The sequence below is a fragment of the Lytechinus pictus genome, chromosome 2 (assembly GCF_037042905.1).
Source record: "Lytechinus pictus isolate F3 Inbred chromosome 2, Lp3.0, whole genome shotgun sequence".
Taxonomy (NCBI): Eukaryota; Metazoa; Echinodermata; class Echinoidea; order Temnopleuroida; family Toxopneustidae; genus Lytechinus; species Lytechinus pictus.
This window is the reverse complement of record NC_087246.1, coordinates 35,725,137-35,748,914: the sequence shown is the minus strand read 5'-3', so window position 1 is coordinate 35,748,914 and position 23,778 is coordinate 35,725,137. Positions and strand designations below refer to the sequence as shown.

Genomic DNA, 23,778 nt, shown 5'->3' with positions numbered 1-23,778 from the left:
ATCATTTGAATTGAAGCAAAATCACCATCAACATCTTGAAGATTCATGTTTTGGCTTTAAAATCACTTCAAAATGACGACAACAGTAAGTGCCAAGCCTTCTTTTCTTGAGTTGTTATACCTATGGCATTATGATTTGTTTGTGTGTTTGCTTTAGCTTAATACATGACCATGCATACCGACAACAATATTTTGTTCATGGTATGTGGAATGAATTGTTGATTATTTACGTTTCTTTTCTGTGTACAACTGTTTGTTTATTGTTGGGTCTGAAAGCCCCTCTCTCGATTGTTTCCTTACCGGAAGTTTCTCGCATTTGTTTCATAAATATATCTTATACCTGACTAATAAAGGTAAGTTGGAATCGATTGACAGTGTTAACTTCATCTTACAGGCTATAGTTTTATTAAGGTTGAGTAGGCGAATTCATGTGTTATTTGAAAAAATGTTTTTTTTTTTATTTCAGAAGGTGCTGTTGACGTCGTTTTGTCTATCTGTTATGATCTGTGCTTGTATTGCTCAAAGATGGTTAGGTGAGCGACGTTTTCCATTACATCTATAATGGTTTATAGTAATAATTATGGTAGTGTTAATTCTCGAAAGTCATGAAATAGTTTTTGATGAGGGAAAATCTATATTGATGAGACAATGTGATAACGTCATTTCCATAAGGAATCTTAGGAAATGCGTGTTGGTCTTGGGTTAAACAAAATATTTTAAAATTTTCGATTTTGAAATCAGAAAAAATAACATATATCAAATGGTTTCTAAAATATTATCAAATTTTTTTCATAACTTTCGAGAATTCAAATTTATAATAAATAATACTTTTTTATACTTATTATGGAAAATGAAAATACTACAACATTGTGAATTATGATATTGAAGATGTGTTAAAAAAAGATAGGTGAATGGTGCTCTGTGAGTAAACTAACATTACAAAGCACAAAAGAAAACGATATACTGTGATGTTATTTATGTAGATCTTTTTATCATTAACAGGACCAAGGCCTAAACCTTACGACCGCCTAACAGAAGCATGTCCAATGTACGCAAGCGTAAAGTTACGCGAGAATATTGTCAGGTGCAATTGGAATTGTTTGGATAAACTTGCTGCAATGGACGAGGAGGTGAATATGTACCCGCGCCATTTTATGAAACGACTTTACAAATTGGGAACGGACGGGCATTTGTGTTATGCACATGATGGCCAAGCGGTAGAGATTGCGCATCCGTGTGAAGCTCTTGACCTAGCTTGCAGCAAAGGAAACCCTCAAAGGGTGGATTTCTGTTGGAGTAAGTAGTCCTTGATATATTTTTAAAATATCTAAGTTTTGTAGCAGATTTCCTGTGCAAAGTGTACATGTAATTATCAAAAGGAAGTTCTCGATTTGCTCGTTCACTAATGGACTGCCAAGTAGCCTAAGTACGCAATGATAGTCAGCTCTCTTTCCAAAGCCAGTAAGGTATCCCATTTTGGTGGAGTGATGCAACACAAGACACTGCGCATGCCTAAACATGACTCACATTGCCTGCCATATCATCTGTTCGTGAGTCGAAGTCGGATTTCCTCAAATAAGATTCTTTATCTCTGGATGCTGGTTGTGTATACTTGCAATATAGGTGCTTGCACATGCTCTGTAATCGAACATACAAGATATTATTATGAGGTAGACCCATTACTAATGCTGCAGTCACATTTCCCAAACGGCGGCCGTACGGCGAGTCGGAAACAGCCGTTTTAACATTTTTTTTTTTTTTTGGGGGGGGGGGGGGACCAGCTACATATAGGTGGTTTGAATAGAAGTGAATAAAACGGCTGGTTTCGACTCGCCGTACGGTCGCCGTAGGGGGACTGTGACTGCAGCATGACGCAGTCAAGTAGTGAACGTAAACTAAAAAAAACCAACTCCCTTGTAAACATGTTGGGGGGGGGGGGAGTCGTACATTTCTGTTACTTTTTTCTCCAGTGATTATTTTGCTGGTCAATCGTTTGGAACTAATGTAATATCCATATTTAATTTTTGGTTGTCTATAACACTGTCTAAATGATATTATCGATTGCGCGACACAGAGTGCGATCTCTTTGGAAAGCTAAATACAAGAATATAATCTAAGTAATGTCATTGAAAGATAAAGTCAAATAATCGAATTTCCTTTCTACACTTGATCCAACGATACTGTTCCTTTTCCGAATGTTACATGTAAATGGCGTTCAGACAAAACAGTTGAACAAAAATGTTGTAATTTATTCATTACCTGTAGGTGCATGCTCGACTGAACGTTCCCATCTTTTACCGTAATAAGCTCCTATTTTTCTAGACTATGGCAAACAGTATAGCTAAACGGAAGTGTATGACAGGGCCTTTGTATTGCTTGTAAAATACTAGATTGGTATTGATGCATTTGGTTTATTACAATAGGAGTTTCAAAGACAGTAGCTTGCCGAAACAATATTCAAGAAAATAAAAATGCATTATTTAGGAAATAGCAACAGGGACCAACAAAACATGTTCGAAACGTAAATTAGAACTATATCCTGAATATGCGCAAGTTTATCATAATCTCCTGGACCCCGTCTTACAAAGAGACGCGATAAATTCAAATCGAACTGAAATATAGATTTATGTAGTTGAGATATATGAACAGTAGATCTACATGTATCAGTGTTGTAGTCAAGGCATAAACCTCCAAGGCCAAGGCCAAGGCCAAGGCTTTAATTCCCAAGGCCAAGGCTTCAATACCCAAGGCTGAGGCCAAGGCATGGAAACCCAAGGCCAAGGCCAAGGCCTGAAAACCTCAAGGCCAAGGCCAAGGCCAAGGCATTTCAAACTTTAATAGGTGAGAGCGAGCGAACTGAGCGAGCAAAAATTTTGACTTTTGTACATGAAAAACAAAAATAATTTCATGGTAGATTTAGACATAATTTTAAAATAATAATATAGTTACCTTTGTACATATAATTATTATTATTATGTTATTATTAAATTATTATTATAATTTATTATTTTTTATGTGATTTACATTGCAATAATTATTATTACCACGGTCTTCTGATCCTGGCGTGCCCGTTCTCAACGTATGTCATTCTCCACTCCCTGGGACAGGGGCGGCAGAACGTATTTTATTTGGGGGGGGGGGGGGTCTAAACCAAAAAGGGTACTTATATGTCAAAATTGGCATTTAGTGCAAACAGATGTTTTCAAAATGAGATTATCAACTACGTGAAGTAGTTGTGTATTTTGTGGAAATTGAGTTGACCAAAGCCTTTTTAGTGATTTCTCATTGATAAGACAGATATTTTGATTTAGTGGTTTTAAAAAAATCAATTTTGAAGTTGAAAAACTTGATGTTTGGTCAATTACAGGGCTAATCACTTTTAAAAGGACATCATTGCGAGATGTTGCCAGCGCGAATCATAAGCAAAAACTTTTTGACATTGTGACATAAGAATTAAATATTCCGGGCTGTTTTTGTACTCGTGAAAAAGATGTGCATCTAACTAAGAATTAAGCGCGAGCTGAAATTTTTAATATACTGACAGGTCTGCAAAGTAAGCTGTTAAGGCCTGCATTTAGCATGTTTAGTGACTCATAAATATGATACATAACTCACCGATCAAATAATGCGAGCGCAGAGCGCGAGCTCAAAAATTTGTGATATTCCAACCTGAAAATTTGACATTCTAAACATTTTTTTGTAAACAGGAACATATGATATTGAGTACCTTACATGTACCTAACAATAATTGATGCAAGTGCAGAACGCGAACCAAATATTTGTGATATTCTAACCTGAAAATTCTAAACATTTTTGTAACCATGAATAGGATTAATACTGTACTAAACAATAAATGATGCAAGCGCGATCCAAAATTTGGCGATTTTCGAACCTAATTTACTATAAAAAAAAATTAAAAAAAGAGGTCGGGGGTTCAAACCCCGGCCGCGTCAGACCAAAAGACGTTTAAAGATGGAAGTTGCTGCTACCCTGTTTGGCGTTCAATAATTAAAGGGATAGAGCCTTGTCGATCTGGCGCTGCACAGCGGCTGCCGGGCCCACGATCAATTGGGCAAAACAAATTTTAGGAGTATTTCATTTCTGGTGTCTATTTCGAACAATAAAATATGGATTGAAGGAGTAAATGTGATATTATTTTCTTAACATATTGTCACAATCTATCACAAAAATTAGCTTTTCTTATAGTAAGAGGGTGAAGAATTTTGCTCGCTCTCTTCAATTGCTTTCAACTTTTTTTGGCAGAAATTTTGCTCTATATATATGCCATGCTTGGCACCTCAAAACTTTTGGTTCATCATGCCATTGACATAACCCATTTGGATATGATAAATTTGAAGATTGTGTTCAAGTTTACCAAATCTTTTCAGAATATCATTAATACTTAAAACATTCTTCTTGGCCAAAGGAAATAATACAATGAAAGTCCTTGTTATTATTCTTTATGAAAAATTTTTGTCAAAATTAGCTGTCAGATCTGTCAGAATTATTCCTGTCATCAAATCACTGTAATCTTTATCATAATGATTATTACCATCATTATCATCATTAGTCATGATTACAACACGTTACCAATAAATAATGCTATTTTTCATCATTACTGTTTTCTTTGTCACATACATGAATATGATGATAATTCTTGATGATGGTGATAATCACAATTTATGGCACTGCTAGTACACTTACTACTGCTGACTGGAAGTAGTGCCATTGAATATACAGAACAATTACTAATAACATAGTAACATTTATAATTACTTAATTATTTAAAAACAAATGAAAGTACAAAAAACAAAATGCCTTGAAAAAGCCTTGAAAATGCCTTGAAAATGCCTTGAAATTTCAAGGCTCAAAATCCTCAAGGCCAAGGCCAAGGCCCTCTCAAGGCCAAGGCTTTGAAAAAGTAGGCCTTAAGGCGCCTTAAGGCCAAGGCCGAGCATCAAGGCACTACAACACTGACATGTATACGTTAAAATTTTAGTTTGATTTTGAATATGTCGCAAATCTTTTGAAATACGGGCCCAGGACTTGCCAAAAGTCTTAATGCAAAGTCTTAATTATTGATTGCTCTTTCCTTTCTTTTTCATTACTTTTTTTGTTCAGGAATCGTCGCATCACTCATGGTTCAGAGTCGCCCCCAAAGGCCTCAGGGTCCCCAGAGGCCCCAGGGTCCGCAAGCTCCTCGACCAAATCCCCCTGGCCGTGGGGGATGGGGTATGGCTCAGATTCCCCATGTTCCTCAGGGTCCACAAAGTCCTCGAACAAGCCCTCCTGGCCGTCCAGGTTGGGATATGCCTCAAGCTCCCCAAACTCCTCTACCAAATCCACCTGGCCGTGGTGGTTGGGACATGCCTCAGTCTCCCCAACCTCCTCAGGGCCCCGAAGCTCCTCGACAAAACCCACCTGGCCGTGGTGGTTGGGGCATATAAAAAGTCTTTCAACAAATCCATTTTGGCTTTTGGTTGTGCTGGATGATACGTGGTGCGAAAATGGAATTGATGCTGTTTCTAATCAGAATATAAAGACAATTGTATGATTGTTACTAGGGAACACATTACGTCAATATACAAATTGACTGTTCCCATATTCTTGAGGACGATGCGACTACCAGGTGAAGTTTTAACGACAGGACTATTCTTTAAAAGGGAATTCAATCTTGGTAATAAATAGACGAAACAACAAGAAAAAAAAAACATATTAGGGGAAATTTAGAAAGGAATTGGATTAGGAATAGGATATTTTTCCCCAACTTTGATTACCAAGACAAAAAAAAAGCAAACAACTAATTGGAGAAAATAATTATATATGTACATGTATGTAAATAAAAGCAATTAATGTTAACTTGTTTCTCATATTTTGTGCTATGTCAACCCACTTATTGTTTGGTGATTAGATAGAAGATGAGATGAGGGAAATGATAAGACAATAGTGGTATGTAGAGAATAAATGGTGCAGTCATATTATTTTCCTTTACGGTGACCGTATATACGGAGAGTCGAAAAAGCCGTTTTAACATTTATGTACCAGTTACATAATGTGCTTTGAATTAAAAGAAAACGACTGTTTTCGACTCGCCGTGAGGGCACCGCAAGGGAAATGTGACTGCAGCAGCAGTAAGCATGGTAAGCGTGAAAAGATGAGAGAGCGAATGTGATAGACACATTCAAATATATTTGAAAATATCAATGGAAGATTAAAGATGGAGAGATAAATAACCAACTTTTAAAGATGTTTATTTGGAGCATTCCGTTAAGTGATGAGGGAGAAACCAGACAAATGTGAAAGGGGGACAAGAGAAGAGAGAGGGAAAAAACATTGTTCGAAAGGAGAAAGAGGAAGATCATGATGAGAATTTTAGAAAAAAGGGCAGAAAATCGAAAAAATTTCACATAAATTCCCACCCTCTCTCACAAATTCTCACCTATATCTCATATAGCAGAATTCCCTAATGTAAATATTTTTAAACGCAAACTGAAAAAATGTTAATTCTGCAATACTCGTTGCAAACAGGTCAAGCTGAATAACTAATTTAATTATACTCGACTTTTGTGTATATGCGTATTATATGCGCTTACATTATATACATAGTCATGTATATTATTTGTTTTATTATCTTTTTCTTCTTAAAATTGCAATTAGCCAAAGTACCTGCTCCTGCTGCCCGCCTTCTTTCTTTCTACTTTAGTGTACTGCACTCCTCTGTCCCTCCTGTCTTCTCCCCCTCACCTCCCCCTCTCTTATAATATTGTAAAACGTAATATTTTCTCACATGATCCATCAGTTACTTTTTTGTCAAGTGCACACAAATTGTTTGTATTTATTTTTTTAACAAAATTATTATTACGACCCACTATTTATTTGTTGTAATTTTGTAATGTAACTAAGATAGGGGCTTGCCTCTTGTACAAGCTTTGCTTTTTTCGGCAAGTCCCTCCGTTTTACTTTTAAATACAAACGTCATTTGAGATAACTTTATTTACTGAATTGTGTTCCTTAAATCTATGATTATGTTATATATTTATATATTATATTTTATCTTGCAGTATTTTCGACCTTGGTGTGTTATGTTTATCATATTACGTACAATTGTGAAACGGAAATAAATAAATCAAATCAAAATCAAATATACTCCCACGTACTCACACGCACAAACGCGCACGCGCATCCTCATGCACATATACTGTAACAATCAAGCACTAAGGTTCGATCCAGACCGAAGACAGAAATGTAAATATTGTTTGATGCAAGAAAAGCCAAGAATATAAAATGAATTATTAATTCAAAACATTTTGTTTTTATTTAGATTATAGTGTTTATTTTCCGTATAAAAAAATACAAAACGGATAGATAGCCCATATTCAATTTTGTCAACATGACAATACTGTTCTTCCATGGGGTCCATATACAATAACAAGGAAACACTTATGAAGGAAGCATAACATAAACAGTAAATCAAACAAAACAACAAAAGCGATATAATGTAACCTGTTACCGATTATAAAACTCAATAGTTTGCAATAATTCAACCGCGTAGCCAGAATTTTATTTTGGAGGGGGCGGTAAATGAACGCGAAACGTGCCAACCGTGCCAACACTCACAGAGCGCGCGAAGCGCGCTCCCTAGGGGGTGGGTGCAGGTAGGGGGAGTTTCTCCCCTCCCGCGCGAAGCGCGAAGCTTTCGGTGTTTCATGAATTAAAATGAAAAGGAGCAGTCTCTCTTGTCTCTAGTACCTATATCAGCCCCAAATCAGTTGACTTTATGATTTTGAACCTTGTTTTCAAAAGTGATTGTGAACGCACAAAAAAGGGATAAAATGGAGGAAATTAAAATAATAATAGAAGTTAAAGCGTTTTATCATTTTTTTTGCAAAGAAAAGGGTCCCGAGAAAGTCTAAGTCATATTGAATGCTTCCATTGGAAAGATCAGATTTGATTATTAACAATTTAGCGACAACGCATATCTTTAACTCGCAAAACAGAAGAGAAGGAGGGTATATGCCGGGAGGAAGATATTCATCCCCGCGCAGAGCAATTCGAAACTCTGAAATTTCAAAGGGCGGACGTTTAATCAAATGCAGATATCTCTATGCCCATCGGCTCTAATTCAATTGATTTTCTAAGATTTTTTAACTTCATTACAAGGAAAATACCGCGCAAAAAATTGAAACTTCTGTGATTTATTGAAATAATATAAAAAAGGATGATGTATAATTTCTTTGACTTATGAAGCACTTCATTTTGAATGATAAAGAAACCTAAGTGTCATTCAAAATTTCAAACTGAGGGCGCAAAATAGGACCAGGAGATGAATATGCAGGGAAACGACATGAAGTTTAATAGAATTTGCAAAAAAAAAAAATTGTACTTTTTATACCTTTTTTATACCTTCCTCTTTTTAAATTAGGAACCTGTTTGCCCCCAAAATGTTTAGTAATGAGCTGAAAAGCGGGAGAAGTTGCCTATATGGAGGTGACGGCAGAAATTGATTGAAGTTGCGCGATCAATTTGAAAAAAAGAAGAAGATAAATTTCGGCCTAACCTTACTCTAATTCCATGCCCTCATGTATACATTTGAACTTGAACTGGCAAGAAACACATATAGCTGAGGTGGAAAAACAGAGTTAGAAAAAGGGTGAAGGAAACAAATACGAACTGCAATATTGTCATTTAACCGGAAGCAAAATTTTAGAGCAAGAGTGAAAAAGTTTATCTCTTGAGAAAAAAATAAAGAATAAAAAGAAAAACCCACAAAGCTACCTTTCTTCCCTTTCCTCCTTTCGCTTTTCCTTTTCTCCTCTCTTTTTCCTCTTCTTTTTTTTTTTTTGGGGGGGGGGGACCGCCCCCACCGCCTCCCTGGCTACGCGTCTGCAATAATTTACACGTAATATTTTATTAAATGAATGACTTATAGGCTGCTTTTATATTATTGAAATAAGTTTACGCAAGGAGCAAACGACTGATGTAGGTAAGGAATAATAAAATGAATACATCATGATTTACCTTAGACATGTATAAGGTTGAGATTTAAACTAAATGGTGGAAAGAAAAAAATCATTACTATTTGAATTAGTATTACTATTATTATTACTAATATCTATTATTATTATCATTATTAAAATTTATGTATTGCGCTTTTCCAAAAATATCCCAATTGATTATCTTCTTTCTTATTACGAAAAGTTTTCAAAATGTCGCGTTTTCAAGTCTGAATATAAAAAAAAATAATTTGCATTTGCGCTCGCATTATTTCATTAGTGAACATATCCTCTTCATGAGTCGCGGCAAAACAGTCCTTAAAATTTTCCCTTTTCGGGTCAGTATCGTCAGCCTTATGTCCAAATAGATAAAATATTAAAAAAAATCAGCTCGCGCTTCGCGCTCGTATTATGTATAGGACTTTAAGAGACTCATCTCGTTAAAGCTAAAATGCACATAAACTCACTCTCCCGACAAAAAATGCTTTAAGCTCTTCGGTCGACTGATCGGGAATATAGATATGATTTTTCTTTTTTAATTATTTAATTAGAATCTCACACTACCCCTTTCAAGAATTTGCCCAACCAAACCAAATTGTTCCGGTGCGCATGACTTAATTAAAAAAAACATCGATCAAATTACTTTAAGTGGGTAAACCAGATAAACCTGCTCACTACTCAATCAAATTTGCTCTGTATTGGTTTTATACAGTGCGTCCCACAAAAAACGAAACCGAGATTCATCGATAATTTATCATAACTTAATCACAAATACAATAGACAAGTGACCTACCACTGTAAAGCTTCGAATTTCTTCTTTCATCTGAAATTACTTAGATTATTCCTCATTCACGCATGAGTGAGCAAAAACAATTTGAAGAAAGGATACCAAACACTCATTTGGCGAGGGGTATCTGAATTTAAAAAAGAAAATCACATTCCTAAAAAGTTCAATATCTGCTCTTTTATTTGATACCTTAATCACAGAAAATGGTCAAGAAGTAAAAAAGTTATGTTCCCTCGAAACAATGCTCGTATTTCCATAATTACATTAAATAAACGTGTTTTCACCGGTTTCCCACAGAAGCTATCGTACGGTTAACAAAAGACTTAATACATGGCTGATCGTCGACAAAACAGAGTGTCGAGTGAGTCTTGACGCTAGCCTGTAAAACCTCTTCATTTTATGAAATTATTGAAATTCAAGCCTTATTTCAAGTATCCAGAACTTTGTTATTTCTTGACCATTTTTTGTAATTGAGGTATCAAATTAAAGAGCAGATATTGAACTTTTCAAAAAGGTGGTTTTCTTTTTGAAACCCAGATACAGCCCGCCAAGTGACTTTTTTGGTATCCCCTCTTCAAATTGTTTTTGCTCACTCATGCGTGAATGAGAAATAATTGAAGTAATTTCAGATGAAAGAAGAAATTCGAAGCTTTACAGTGGTAGGTCACTTGTCTATTGTATTTGTGATAAAGTTATGATAAATCATCGATAAATCTCTGTTTCATTTTTTCTGGGACGCACTGTATAGGTGTTGATTTGGTAGTATTGTGTACTTTAGATAGATATTTTACTTCAATGCCTTGACGGAAAAGGGGATTGAAGAGAACGACATGTACATCATAATTTATATTGGGAGACACAACAAGCATGACCAACGTGGTGAGAATATTATCACTTTCCTATATTTTTACAGAATAAATAACAAATATACATGATTCAATTAGATTGAGGATATTCGACATTTGTTATTAAATTTTTTAAACGTTACAAAGTCGTTTCAGACATTATTTTTTTTTATGTAAAGTGCATTTTATCACTGAGGTGCGCTGTGAAATATCCTCAAAAAAAATGTTACCTACTTTTATAATGTGTTGCAATTATGTTCACATTTGAATTCTGCATTGTAATGCTTTTTATGTCCTGAAGAAATTGTGTAGACCTATAGCTTATGGAATTAAATGGGAGTAGAGTGTTCTTGTATTGCTTTGAGCAGTGATACATATTTCCAGTAACATTAGATTGAAACGGAAACACATTCCGATTTTGAGCTGCAATTATTTATCTTATATACAAAATAGTCAAGAGTTTACTAATACAGGTAGATTTAGAGTGAAGTAGAATTAATCAAGAGCGTGGAATTATAAAGTGTGGAGTATATTACTAATCATGCTGATTAATATTGTTCTTCTTCTTATTATTATTATTATTCTTCTATTCTTCTTCATATTATTATTATCATCATCATCATCATCATCGTTATATTTTTTATTGTTGTTATCAGGATAGCTATTATTTTAATCAATTATTAAGATTGTAATATAGTTATGATAATTATAGTAATAATTATCATCATCAAAATCATAATCTTGTTACACGTTTTCTTTCCTCGTAATGAAAGAAAAAAAATGTGGAAGCAAGCGAGCAAAAGTTTTAAACTTTAAAAACATAAATCTATTTTTATGATATATTTATAAAAACAACATTACATTTTACCCTTTTCCCTTCTTGTGCTCTTTTAAACTCCTTGTTTCCCCTTTTCCGTCTTAATAAAGGAACGGTTTATTGGGGGGGGGGGGCATGGTCCCAACGCACCACCTCATCTATACGCCAGTGTTTTAGGTCGAGTTTAATGATAATGATAATAATCAATAATCATCAGCATTGCCATCTTCATATCATTTTATTGTTATTATGAAGATAATTATTATAATAATTACTTATTATAATCATAATATAATTTGATAACTACTATAGTAATTATCATCATCAAAATCATTATTTTATTACGATTTAAATTGGTTACAGATAACTTATGTACCTTTTGTTATAATTCTAAAGAAACTATTATGCATATTTTTTGTTCTTGTGCCCACACAAACGAAATATGGTCTCAACTCGAAATTTGGTTTTCTCGTAACAATTTGCATATCAAAATTTCAAACCAGAATAAACTATTCGGTTTTTACGGAAACAACAATGGTGCTCTTAATTATATTTTTATAATCGTTAGAAAAGAAATTTTTGCAGCAAAATGCAAACACTGTCTTTCAGTTTTCGACCATATTTTGTCTGAAATAAAATCTTATTATGGTATGGAAAAGTATATATATAAAACAAATCTGAAAGAGAAGAAATTCATAAAGAGGTGGTCATCTTTTACTTTATTACATTAAGTCTCTCAGATATCATTCTAAAATACATATATATATATATATATATATATATATATATATATATATATATATATATATATATATATATATATATATATATATATATATCTTGTATGGATTTTTTCTTTCCTTTGCACTTTGATTTAGCTTTTTTTATACAAATGTTACGACAATTTCATGGAATATTGTATTGTACATATTCAACTTGTGTGTCATATACTGTGTTAATCATTCAATCACGTATTGTAAAAAAATATGTATTATAGTGATTTCAATAAAGGACCCCTGTGGATGGGTTATAAAAAAAATAAAAAATTATTGCATCGTTTCCTTTACAGATGGGTAAAGCTACACTCTATACACTTATACTATTTAGTCAACTAATATCTTCTTTGGCTAAAGAGACGATATACGGTGGAGGTAAGAGCATCATCTTTATCGGAGCATTTTGCTCTTTTCACTCTACCGACTGATCCACATTCTTCAACACTTTGTCGGCTGGAATGAAATGATTCAAAAACTAATTTATGATTAGAATACATTCATCGTTTATTGAGTAAATTTAAATCAGAAATGACTGAAATATTACAAGAAACACTGTCTCTCATGACAAGTTCGTCATCCATGTGAGTTCAATTATTAACAGCACACATGGTAAACACAATGGAAATTCCAATTACCAGTATAAATAACTAAATTAAACAGTCATTTAACACTACAGAGGCGAAAAGAGAAAACAAATGTGGAAGCAAGCGAGCAAAATTTTGACCTTTTTAAAACAAAAATCTATTTCTGTGATATATTTGTACATAATATTGAATGACATTATATTTTCAGCCTTTCCGTTCTTTTCTCTCTTTAATTCCTGTTTTCCCCTTTTCCGTCTTGATAAAGGAACTTTTTTGTAGGGAGGAGGAGGGGCATAGCCCCAACGCATCCCCTCATCTATACGCAAGTGTTTGTAGGCCGAGCATAATTATCAGCTTGAGAACATCTGAGCTTTTTATTGCCGAATTTGATTGTCATACACCTGTATACAGTGCGTATAAAAAAAAAGTTTACACTTTGAAAAAGCCCTGGGAATTAAAAAATATACAACATGTAGGTAATTTTTTCACATATAATCTTAGGTTTGGGTCTCATCTATCTAATGAAAGTAAAATTTTTGTCAGAATGTTACACTTGAGTGAGCACTGTCCATTTTTGTAAAGCTCGCAGAAATCTGTTTGCGCAGAAATGCTCGTTTTCACGCTGTGTCAAGGGGAAAGGGCGAAATCAAACGTACCCTGCGAAACATTTCTCGTACCCTTTTTTTCCTTGCACTTTTAGTCAATTGAAATACAACAGATACATTCAAGTATTTTGTAACAATTTTGCCACCCAAATTGAAATTTCAACACTTAGTAAGCACAACCTTTTTTGTGCCTGCTGGATCTGAGGACATAACTAAATCTGAACAAAATTTTACATCAGATATCTCCAGCATTTTTTCACTAAGTTTTTATCATTTAAAGTGGGTTTACATTTCATTTTTCATTTAATACTTTTCTCCACACCTTTTCCAAGCTTGACAATGATTAACAAAATGAAAATCAAGCCTAAGCCATTTCATGTAAATCACAGCTCAGTGTAAAGCAAATATCGCCACGATGGCCTCGATGTGTGGGGGAGTGGGGTGGGGCGCAATGCACTCTTCGAAGTGTTTTGGGCAAGAAAACAAGTTAAAAAGGTAAAAGATATCTTTAAACCAATTTTACTAGCTAAATTCAACGTGTACTTCATGATTAAGGTCTACTTTTATTTGCATAACTATTTCAAAGTTCTGCGCAAATCATTTTTCACTAGTTTTTCAAAAGTAAGTGGTGCTCACTCAATCGGAAATATTTTTCGACAGTTATATCGTCATTTGCTTAAATGGATCTGTACCAATGTTAAAATGTGGAAAAATCTTCAGGATATTACAAATGTATAATTTTACAGGATTTTTTCTAAGTGTAAATTTTTTTTTGATACGCACTGTATAATATTGCATTCCTATTGAATAAAACACTAGATTCGCAGTAATGCATAGAAGGAATTTAACGCAATTTCATATCCTTTTTATGCATGCAAATAAATTTACACGACTTTCAGCAAGATTTATTCGTCATAAAAATATTATTCGATCCCCTTTAAGTTGGGTCCCTTCCATATCATCTTCGCCTTTTCTATCACTGGGGTTGTTTAATGATCACTTTCCATCCCGTTCACTCAAGATTTGGTTCACCCGCTTTCAACTTTGTCTAATCTTTATTTTCTTCCCGGCTCATCTTTATGCTTTTATTTCATTATTGTTTTTCATCACGACTTTCCCATCGATCTCAAAGCACTAACACCTTATCAATAAGACGACTCTACTTCGGTACCATCATGGCAATGACAATACAGACCATCAAAGATAATTTGGCCTATATTAGCTCAATTAAATCAAATTCATTAGATGTCGTTTACAATGAAGTAAACTTGTAGAGACGAGAGAGAGAGAGGAAGAGAGAAAGGGAGAGAGAGGGAAAGTGGACATGGGCCCCCGATTCGTAAAATGTATTTCAATTTCAATTTCAATTTATTTCATTTTCAACAGAACAAAGTAAAGTGGTCGAAATAATTACAATAAACTTATACAGACAATATAAATTTAGGCATGTACAATATATGATATTTTGTATACGTTAAACAATCGAAAAAAAGTTATGAAAAACACGTTTTAAAGCCCCCTCACACCTGACCGCATGTAGGCGGACGAAGGGTGACGAATGGAAAAAATGCACGAAATGCACGCGAATTAAACGATTTCAAATAAAATTTCCGTCAAATCATGCGATCAGTAACTATTGTCAAATTTTATCAACGAACGGTAAGCGAAGGATAAATATGACATGCGAAGGATATCGATTTTCGGTTTACTTCTTTGATTTGATCGCAGCCGAAGGCGAGCGAATGGTGGATATAACCCAATAAGACGAACGAACAGTGAGCAATGGTTTAATATGGCGTGCGATTAGAAACGAAGACGAGGGGATAGATCGGGCGTTCTTGTACGTTTTTGTCATCGTGTTGCTTCGTTTGGGTTCTTTCGAGATCGGTCCACTTTGGCAAAAGCGCGATGAGGGACTATGCGCGACAATAAACACACGAACGATTACCGCAGACTAAATAAGAGATGCGAATTCAAACAGATGACCAACGATTTTCTATTCGTCGGGAAATTTTAAACATGTTCAAAATTTCCGCGTGAATTTCAATAATCGCAGCTGTTAGTTCAGAATGTGTATGAAGCCAAACACGAAGGGTAAATATGATTTACTATCAGTTACCATTGAAAACGATTAAAAAAATGCCTTTCACCAGCCATCGCAAGGCATATTTTCAGGCAATTCTGTTAGGTGTGAGGGGGCCTTTAATATCGTACAGCTTGCATAATCTGTAAGCTTGCTTGTACAGGAATACGTTTAGTGAACGAGTCGCTTTATAAGCTCAATAAACGATGTCCGTACGTCAGGTGGGCCGCGAGAAGCCCCAGAAGGGGGAAAATAAGAGAAAAACTATAGTATATTGCACAGACCTGTCCGAATATGTCCGATCAGTCTACGTGGGTCAAACGAAACTAAAGCACGCTATTAGGCACCATGCATGTTTAATACAAAGCATGCACAATCATACACACAATGATGGTTTCGATCTAACTTTGATGTGAACCTCATGCGCATGCACATTGTGTCTTCGATGTAGTTTATTGTCGCCCATTTACCGGACCTTTGCGAATTCAGATTAGCTCTCAAACTGTTTGTTTCGAAAGTGCTTCAGAGCTTTGTGCTCAAATTTCAGGAAACACTTTTTAATTAAAAATTGACGTTTTCTTAACATTTTGGTAGGTGGGCCTCGAAAAATATCTGAGAGTCAAAGTGGTCCTCGAGTAAAAAAAAAAGGTTGAGAAGCAGTGGCATATAAGACTTGAATTACATGCATTTGAATAGGTCTTCTGCTCATTAAGTACAAGTGTTTATGATTCTAGTTCACAAGTGTGGAGTGCCGCCCCGGCAGCGATTTTTTTTCGTCAGTACTTGTGCACCTGACGCGAGAGAGCAGTGAGAATGACGATATAATTAACAGGCTGTTTTGGAGGCTTTGAATCAGATATCATTTCTTGGACTTGCCTCATTTTTTTTATTTAAAGAATTTATCAAAATCGTCATGGGCGAGACTCGGGCCTGCGTCCATGAAGCCGACTGCTCGACTTGCTTACTGAGTGAGCCGCATCAATCAAAGTGATGGGTGGGTCTGAAACACTGGCGGATCCAGGGGGAAGGACACTGCCGGCCCGTGCCTCCCCCCCCCTTGAGAAGCAAAGATAAAATTTGTAATGTAAACATGCCGTTAAAACAGAAGCCCCCCCCCCTTGATATCCTTAATTTTTGGTTAAAAACCTTTTTTTTATATTTTTTTGCCTTGTAACTTTTTTCGGGGACGCAATATCCTTAATTTTTGGTTAAAAACCCTTTTTTCGGGGACGTAGTATTCTTTATTTTGGGTTAAAAACTTTTTTTTTGCTTGTCTAATATTCATCGGAAAAATGTTCCCCCCCCCCCCCTTTGGAAAATCCCGGATCCGTCCCTGGTCTGAAACTACGACATATCCTAACGTTTCGTTTCCATGAATATTAATGCAGAGGCATAGCCTAACTAAAAAAACCTATTATCGTCGTTCACACTGCCCTCTCGCGTCGGGTGCACAAGTACTGAGGAAAAAATCGCACCCCGGCATGAAGACATGCATAGAATTGTTTCACCAAAATAATGAAATACTTTGATTTTTTTTGTTTTTGTTTTTTATATTTTACTTCATCAGTTCAAAATACTATTATTTTAGCCTGGAGTACCCCTTAAGAAACATAAAAATCTTACGTTTAAGCCTCTCTACAACATTATGTAACGCATCAAATTTATAGACGCTCTTTCGGACAAAATGCAATAAGTGTTATTATGGTTGGTATTATACCCTAACAATCAATACATGTTTGGGTATATTTTGGTTCATGTTCGTATTTTCTATTGAATTTGATTTTAATTGGGCATTTTTATGTTCAATTTCATTATCATTAGCATAATCATTATCATGACCATCATCATTGTTACTATAGTAATGATAGTAAAAGTAGCAGTATAATGATGATGATGATGAATCTCGGAGTTTAGACCTTCATGCATGAAACCGCATATGCTGCATAATTCATTGCTATAACCAAAATATAGAAGTTTGTTTCTCTCATATCATCATCATCATCATCATTATCATCATCATCATCATTATCATCATCATCATCATTTCAGTTTTTAATCCTTGTTATCTTCAGATGTCCGTGCTTTGGGTCTTGAAAGTAGGGCGATTCCAGACTCTAGTATGACAGCATCTAGTGAATGGAGTTCTAATAATCCAGCAAGTACGGCCAGATTACATCTCTCAAGAGTTCGTCTTTTATGCTGGTCGGCAGAAGAAGATAAACTCGGCGAGTGGATACAGGTATCATAAAAAAAGCAGGGTTCATGATAAAAGTAACTGCATCGTGTTTTTTTTTTCAGTAACTGAAATTTGGAAGAAAAATAGGAGAAATTGAAGAAAAAGGAAGAGAGTAGGAAAAAAAGGATTAAAAAGATGTGAGATCAGTGTCGTGTAGCTATAAAATACCTCTAATTATCCAATTGAGAAATTTATATGACGTCACAATAGTGCTCCCCTATCATGCCTATATTGAAATATCCCGGCACCGCACACCCCTGACATTACGATAATTATACCATGGAACAATAGATGCGTGCGTTATACACTCCTCTAATCAACCTAATAGGGTTGGCTTATTAATTAGCTTCCCAACTCTTGTGTCATTTCTATCCTTTTGTTTCCATGCAATTAAAGGGAAAGTTCACCCTGAAGTAAACTTTTTTGTAAAAATAGCAGAAAAAAATATTGGCGAAGGTTTGAGGAAAAGCCATTAAAGATTAAAAAGTTATTATAATTTAAAATTTGTGATTTGTGACGTCATAAACGAGCAGTTGTCCCACATGTTATGTAATATGAAATGCATAAATTTCAATTACTTAATGCTTTATGATGAGTTATTTTTTCTTGCTTTTAGGAAGGAACGTGAAATTATTTGTCTATTGTTATACTGAAGGTACAGTAAAAACCACTTAAATTTTCTGAGAAAATGGCATTTCTTTGATTTTTTTTACCATGCGATATGTGGGAAAGATGCTCGCATACGTCACATATCAAACAATTGAAATTATAATAACTTTTTTATACTTTGGTGGATTTTTTTCAAACCGTCGGCAATATTTTAAAATATTTTCCTGCTATTTCTGAAATAAACTTTTCGACTGGGTGAACTTCCCCTTTAAACTAATATCTGGTAGCTTCAGGGTGTTTTATCAAATAGAGACAACACCTCAGGGTAAGGAGTAGGGAGGGGAAAAAGGGAGAAAGGGTTAAAATGGGAAAGGGAGTAGCTTTATAAACTGAGAAATCCTGGACGTGTAATAACTAATAACTCTTTATTTTTTACATAAAAAATACCCGAAAAATGTGACTCACTACCGATCAGCTCATACATAATATACAGCCCTCTCTTTCTCACACACATACGAATGTAAATGATTGCTAGGCGTGTCATTATCATTTCCAATAACATCAAAATATTAATTGAGAAAGGGGTGGAATTACTTCATAGTTTGACTAAAAATATTAACAAGAAAACAACTTTCTCCTTAACCTTGAAAGTATTGATTGAGCTTATAAAGTCACAATCCCTCAATTATTTTAAGTAGGCGTAGTACGATTATCCACTTCTTCTTATTCAGGTTGATCTTTTAACTACATATCTCGTCGTCGGAGTAGCAACCCAGGGTCGGGATGATAAGAGCCAGTGGGTCACTAGCTTCGAGATTTCCTGCAGTCTCGATGGAGTATCCTTTGATACAGTTCCAGACCCCAACACCACCTCAACTTCTGCGAAGGTACACTGTAAAAGATATTGGGTCATTTTTTACCACCACCAGGATAATTATGTGTCTAACCAATTTTGGGCAGTATTTTACCAAATGCGGGAAGCATATTGTCTAGTAAGGTTAGAAAATAAGCAGCAATAACTTTAGAATGGTCAAAATTTCCATCACACCGGATAAATGAAAATGCCCCAAAAGAAATGCCCAATGTTGGTTGGACACATAATTACCCCCATGGAGCACTTTTACCCAATATTTTTTTAGAGTGTTATTATTAAAGTTTTTCGATGTCTTTTCATCAGACTAATAGATTTAAAAAAAAAAAGCTTGGCATGCGAAACAAAAGTCATTTACAGTCTGAACTGATGAGATGAAAGTAGATAGGAATAATTTGATTGAAAATATTAAAGCAAATAACATTCAATGCATTTTTGTTTTCATTTTGTCAGTTGCACCCTAACACGTCTCACCAATACTTACATGGAATATGGTATCATTGAATGAACTTATAAAGCAACCGTCCACAAAGTTCGAAAGAGCATTTAAATAAAATAATGTGTCTCAAAAAGTGGGGTTGGGTGTGTGTGTATTCAAGTTTAAACACTAGTTTTGTGTTGGTTTCAAGAAAATGATATGTGATGAAAATTTAGGAGTGTTGGCTCATCCATCCATGTATTCATATATTCATTCAGCTATTCATTCATCCCAATAAAGAGCAAGATGTGAGAGAAGTGAAAATAATGCATCCATTCACCATGTTTACGAGAAAACAACATCCACTGCCTAACAATGAAACGTTCTTCTTTATCGATACTACATGTAATATAAAGGTGTTCACAGGTAATAGCGACCGCAGGACAGTGGTAAACAACACCTTACCTGCTCCGCAGGGGTGTCGCTATGTACGTATTCTACCTCAGACGTGGCACCGGCATATCAGCCTCCGAATGGAAATATATGGTTTAGTTCCTGTTGGTGAGTATCATGAAAAAAAGTGAAATTACTTTGCAAAAGAGGAAAATTTTTGTTTTTATCAACATTGGTACTCTATAACCGCAGATTTAAATTGACATATACTTGACTATATTGTCACTGTGTGAAATTGATTAGTAAAATGGCGTTATTATCTTGACGATATATACACTGATTATATATTTATTTTACACATTTTTTGATATATTGACGATATGTTATAAGTAGACATATAACATAGTAACAGGTCTACTCGTTTCATATTTTCATTTTTCCTTTGTTAACAGCCAGTGAACATGATGGAGGACACATTTCTATGCGTATATATCAGAATTTTAATTCAACTATGAATTTGATTATCTTATCCTTGTCGTTTACCCCCCCCCCCCTCCTTCCCTGTTCCTCCCCGACAGGTGTTGAGTAAATGTTGAGTAAAAAGGAATACATATTTGTAAATGTATTTGTTCCATTTAATAAAATAATTTGAACTTCAGATTCCTCAAACAAGATAATACCACGCCGACATTATGCGTCGAGGGCATGTGACGTTATGCGTTAGAAATTCGCTGCGACGTTATGCGTCAGGACATGTGAATTTTGCGTTAGAAAAAAATGCGAAATTATGTGTTGGCTGTTACATTATGGGTTTTCGCACTGCTATACAGAACCTTTTCAATAAATAGAAAATGTATTGTCAAATGCCCGTCAGGACAAGTCTTTGTCAAAAATTTGTGGATCAAATTTGATGTTTCGCCCTGGACTTTGGTCAAACCACATATTTGCAATTTTTCGTCAGCTCCGAAATTGCTGTTTCGAATCTCCAATTTTCGACAAAGACCTACCAGCTGTTCATTGCTATATCTGACGGCATTTTAAATACATTTGAGGTTTTAACAGGGCTGCCCCAACTCCACAATTGGACGACTAGTTGGAGTTGAGTTTATTCAGGTATTACTTTTCTGTACTGTATAGGATAGCTGAGACTGAGTTATTCGAGCTTACCTGTTAATTTTTTTTAATCCACAGGCTTTCAACGATCCACCATTTTAAGACTTATTTCATATGACCAGGCTCTCACTTATACGCATACATCCTATCAATCCGTGACGTCAGTCATTGGATGCGGTCGACTTTGTCTTCATCACAAATCTTGCAACTGTTTTACATACATCCTACGCAAGAGGGCGTGTTTACTTGGACAACAATCTACCACTCGGACACACCACGGGGCGGCTACTTACATCTGCTAGTTCTTATATATACTGGTCAAAGAGTATAATGAATAATTGACCGATAATTTCTCAAGAGATAAGAAAGTATAATAAAGGTGTGCAAACGATGGGGGCATTTTACTATTTGGATAAACCGGGAAAAGAACCTTGGTTTTGCCCGCCGAAAGAGACAAAAATGCACTCTAAACGGATTTGTTTTAGAACAGTCTTTTAGTGGTTCGATACTAAACTTATATATATATATATATAGGCCTACATACACATCATTAAATTAAAAATAAGAGAAAAACCCTATTTCGATTTCACATTTTAATGTACCATGGTGTAGACGTGTTGTGCGTTTTACAACAAGAATTATATGCTATACATTACAGTGCATTAGGTTACTGATTTTTGATAATTTTATCAATTACACAATTTCTAGATATATCTAATTTTCCGTTGTGATAACTTTACCAATTTTCAGCTATTGTTTGAGTAAAAAACAACAAATTGTCTGCTTGTTTTCTAGGAATTGTCGAGATAATAAATTCTTCTTTTAGTAAGTTTTAAATTTATAACATACACTGTAAAAAATGAAGTGCTAATTTAGCAATTACGGTGCTTGCATAGTGACTGCACTACGAATGCTAATTTTTTAGTTCAAATTTGAACTATAAAATCAGCACTCGTAGTGCAGTCACTATACAATCACTTTAAGGTGCTAAATTAGCACTTCATTTTTTACAGTGTAGATGCCAATTTTTGTAGTTCTTCAAGTCATTGATGAAAAACGGCAAATTGCTAACATTTTGTACCTGTATAAATATTTCTAATAAATAAATGATATTTTTCGATTTGCATGTGATACATCACCGTACACAACAACACACCTTTGCCTTTCATGTGTGCTATTAAAGGCAAATCCAACCTTAACAATAGTTTATAAGAAAGGAGGAAAAGCAGAATGACTTTATGAATGACTGGCAAATATAGAGAATAACTTTATGATGATGTAGCATTGAATGCTTTGTAAAAAATGATTGAATACGAATAAATGAATAAATAATAATAATAATAATACATGAGATTTGTATAGCGCTCTTTCCATCTTGATTAGATGCTCAAAGCGCTTCAGAGCAGAACAACAAAAACTATTTACATATAATACATGTCTGAACAATAAGTCAATGATAAAAATAATAATATGGGGCTGAGTGCAAATACAAATTAAATTTGTCCTTTTTAGTCTCGTCGAATGTAATGTGGTACTGGTGTCTCTTTTAAGTGGCAAGTTCACCCCCCCCAAAAAAAAAAAAGTTGATTTGCAAATTTCTGAATTTGACATATTGAATACCAAATTACAAATTTTGGCTATTTATACAGAACCTTGCTGAGTGAATTGGTTTTGGAACAGGGGATCACATATTGTGCATTCTTGTCCCTTAGAACAAAACAAAACCACTCAGACGGTTTTTTTTTTTAAGTTCGACCAATAAAAAGTGTCGAAATCAACCATATTATTAGTTAAAATCTACCAAAATTTTGGGTGATATTGACCAATTTTATTGATGGGACACTTACTCTGGCCAATCAATTTTAAGAGTGTAGATTCGTGCTCCTAAACTGGTCTTGATACTACATTATAATAAAACAAGTGAGAGCAATTCAGGTTTAGTGTGTATTTTGATCGCAAACAAACGTTTCGTAATCATAATCATATGCTGCTATAATTTATGTGGTATGAATGTTACTGCAAAGTAATTGGGTATATTTTGATTTAAGACTACTTTACCAACATGGTATATTTGGATTTCATCATAAATCGAAAGCATGATGAATAGTCTAGAACCCAAATTTATGCTATTGAATTTGGCACTGACTGAAGTAGAATGCAACAGGTTAAGGGCATATGGTATTAATACAATTCAAACTAAAAGCAAGTAAAAAATGAACAACGAATATCAAAAAGGAAAATAACACGAAAATACATTTCAGAAAAAATATAAGAATCTAAGAAAAGTATTTAAGACTGTATTCATATTATAATATAATTTACTCTATACACTCTAAAAAGGGTTTACCCACTATTGGGTAAAATGGGAACATGCATGTTGGTTAGGTAAAATTGTGATTTTGTAAATTTTACGCAATGCTGCGTTGAAAAAAGCCCAAGATTGTGTAATAAAGATACCCAGCAAACATGCATGTTCACTTTCTACCCAATATTGGGTAAAATTTTACTTAGTGTTTTTAGAGTGTATAAATGTACATGTATGATCCGTTCAATATGGAGGCAGAGAAAGAGAACCATGCACTATCACAAGGCGCACCTGTACACCCCTGTACTCTTTGTGTGAACCCCACCAGTCTCGCTGATAGACGT

The 23,778-nt window shown here is 34.7% G+C and overlaps 2 protein-coding genes across 2 annotated transcripts; both read left to right on the top strand.

Annotated features, from left to right (window-relative positions):
- On the top strand, window positions 1–5,856 carry LOC129280630 (collagen alpha-1(I) chain-like). Its single transcript, XM_064095839.1, has 4 exons — window positions 1–84; window positions 466–532; window positions 1,002–1,295; window positions 5,121–5,856. Exons 1-4 carry the CDS (start codon window positions 73–75, stop codon window positions 5,444–5,446), a joined length of 699 nt encoding a protein of 232 aa, XP_063951909.1. The 5' UTR covers window positions 1–72; the 3' UTR covers window positions 5,447–5,856.
- Window positions 5,857–17,608: 11,752 nt separating this feature from the next.
- LOC135153221 (retinoschisin-like) lies at window positions 17,609–21,431 on the top strand. The gene is made up of 4 exons (XM_064095617.1): window positions 17,609–17,728; window positions 19,066–19,195; window positions 20,017–20,184; window positions 21,208–21,431. Exons 1-4 carry the CDS (start codon window positions 17,609–17,611, stop codon window positions 21,429–21,431), a joined length of 642 nt encoding a protein of 213 aa, XP_063951687.1.
- Window positions 21,432–23,778: the final 2,347 nt, after the last annotated feature.

Coding starts and splice junctions, on each gene's coding strand:
- LOC129280630 (XM_064095839.1), top strand. Junction 533..1,001: donor TATTGCTCAAAGATGGTTAG/GTGAGCGACGTT, acceptor TATCATTAACAG/GACCAAGGCCTAAACCTTAC. Junction 1,296..5,120: donor AAGGGTGGATTTCTGTTGGA/GTAAGTAGTCCT, acceptor TTTTTTGTTCAG/GAATCGTCGCATCACTCATG.
- LOC135153221 (XM_064095617.1), top strand. CDS start 17,609: ATGACAGCATCTAGTGAATGGAGTTCTAATAATCCAGCAAGTACGGCC. Junction 17,729..19,065: donor AACTCGGCGAGTGGATACAG/GTATCATAAAAA, acceptor CTTCTTATTCAG/GTTGATCTTTTAACTACATA. Junction 20,185..21,207: donor ATATGGTTTAGTTCCTGTTG/GTGAGTATCATG, acceptor TTTAATCCACAG/GCTTTCAACGATCCACCATT.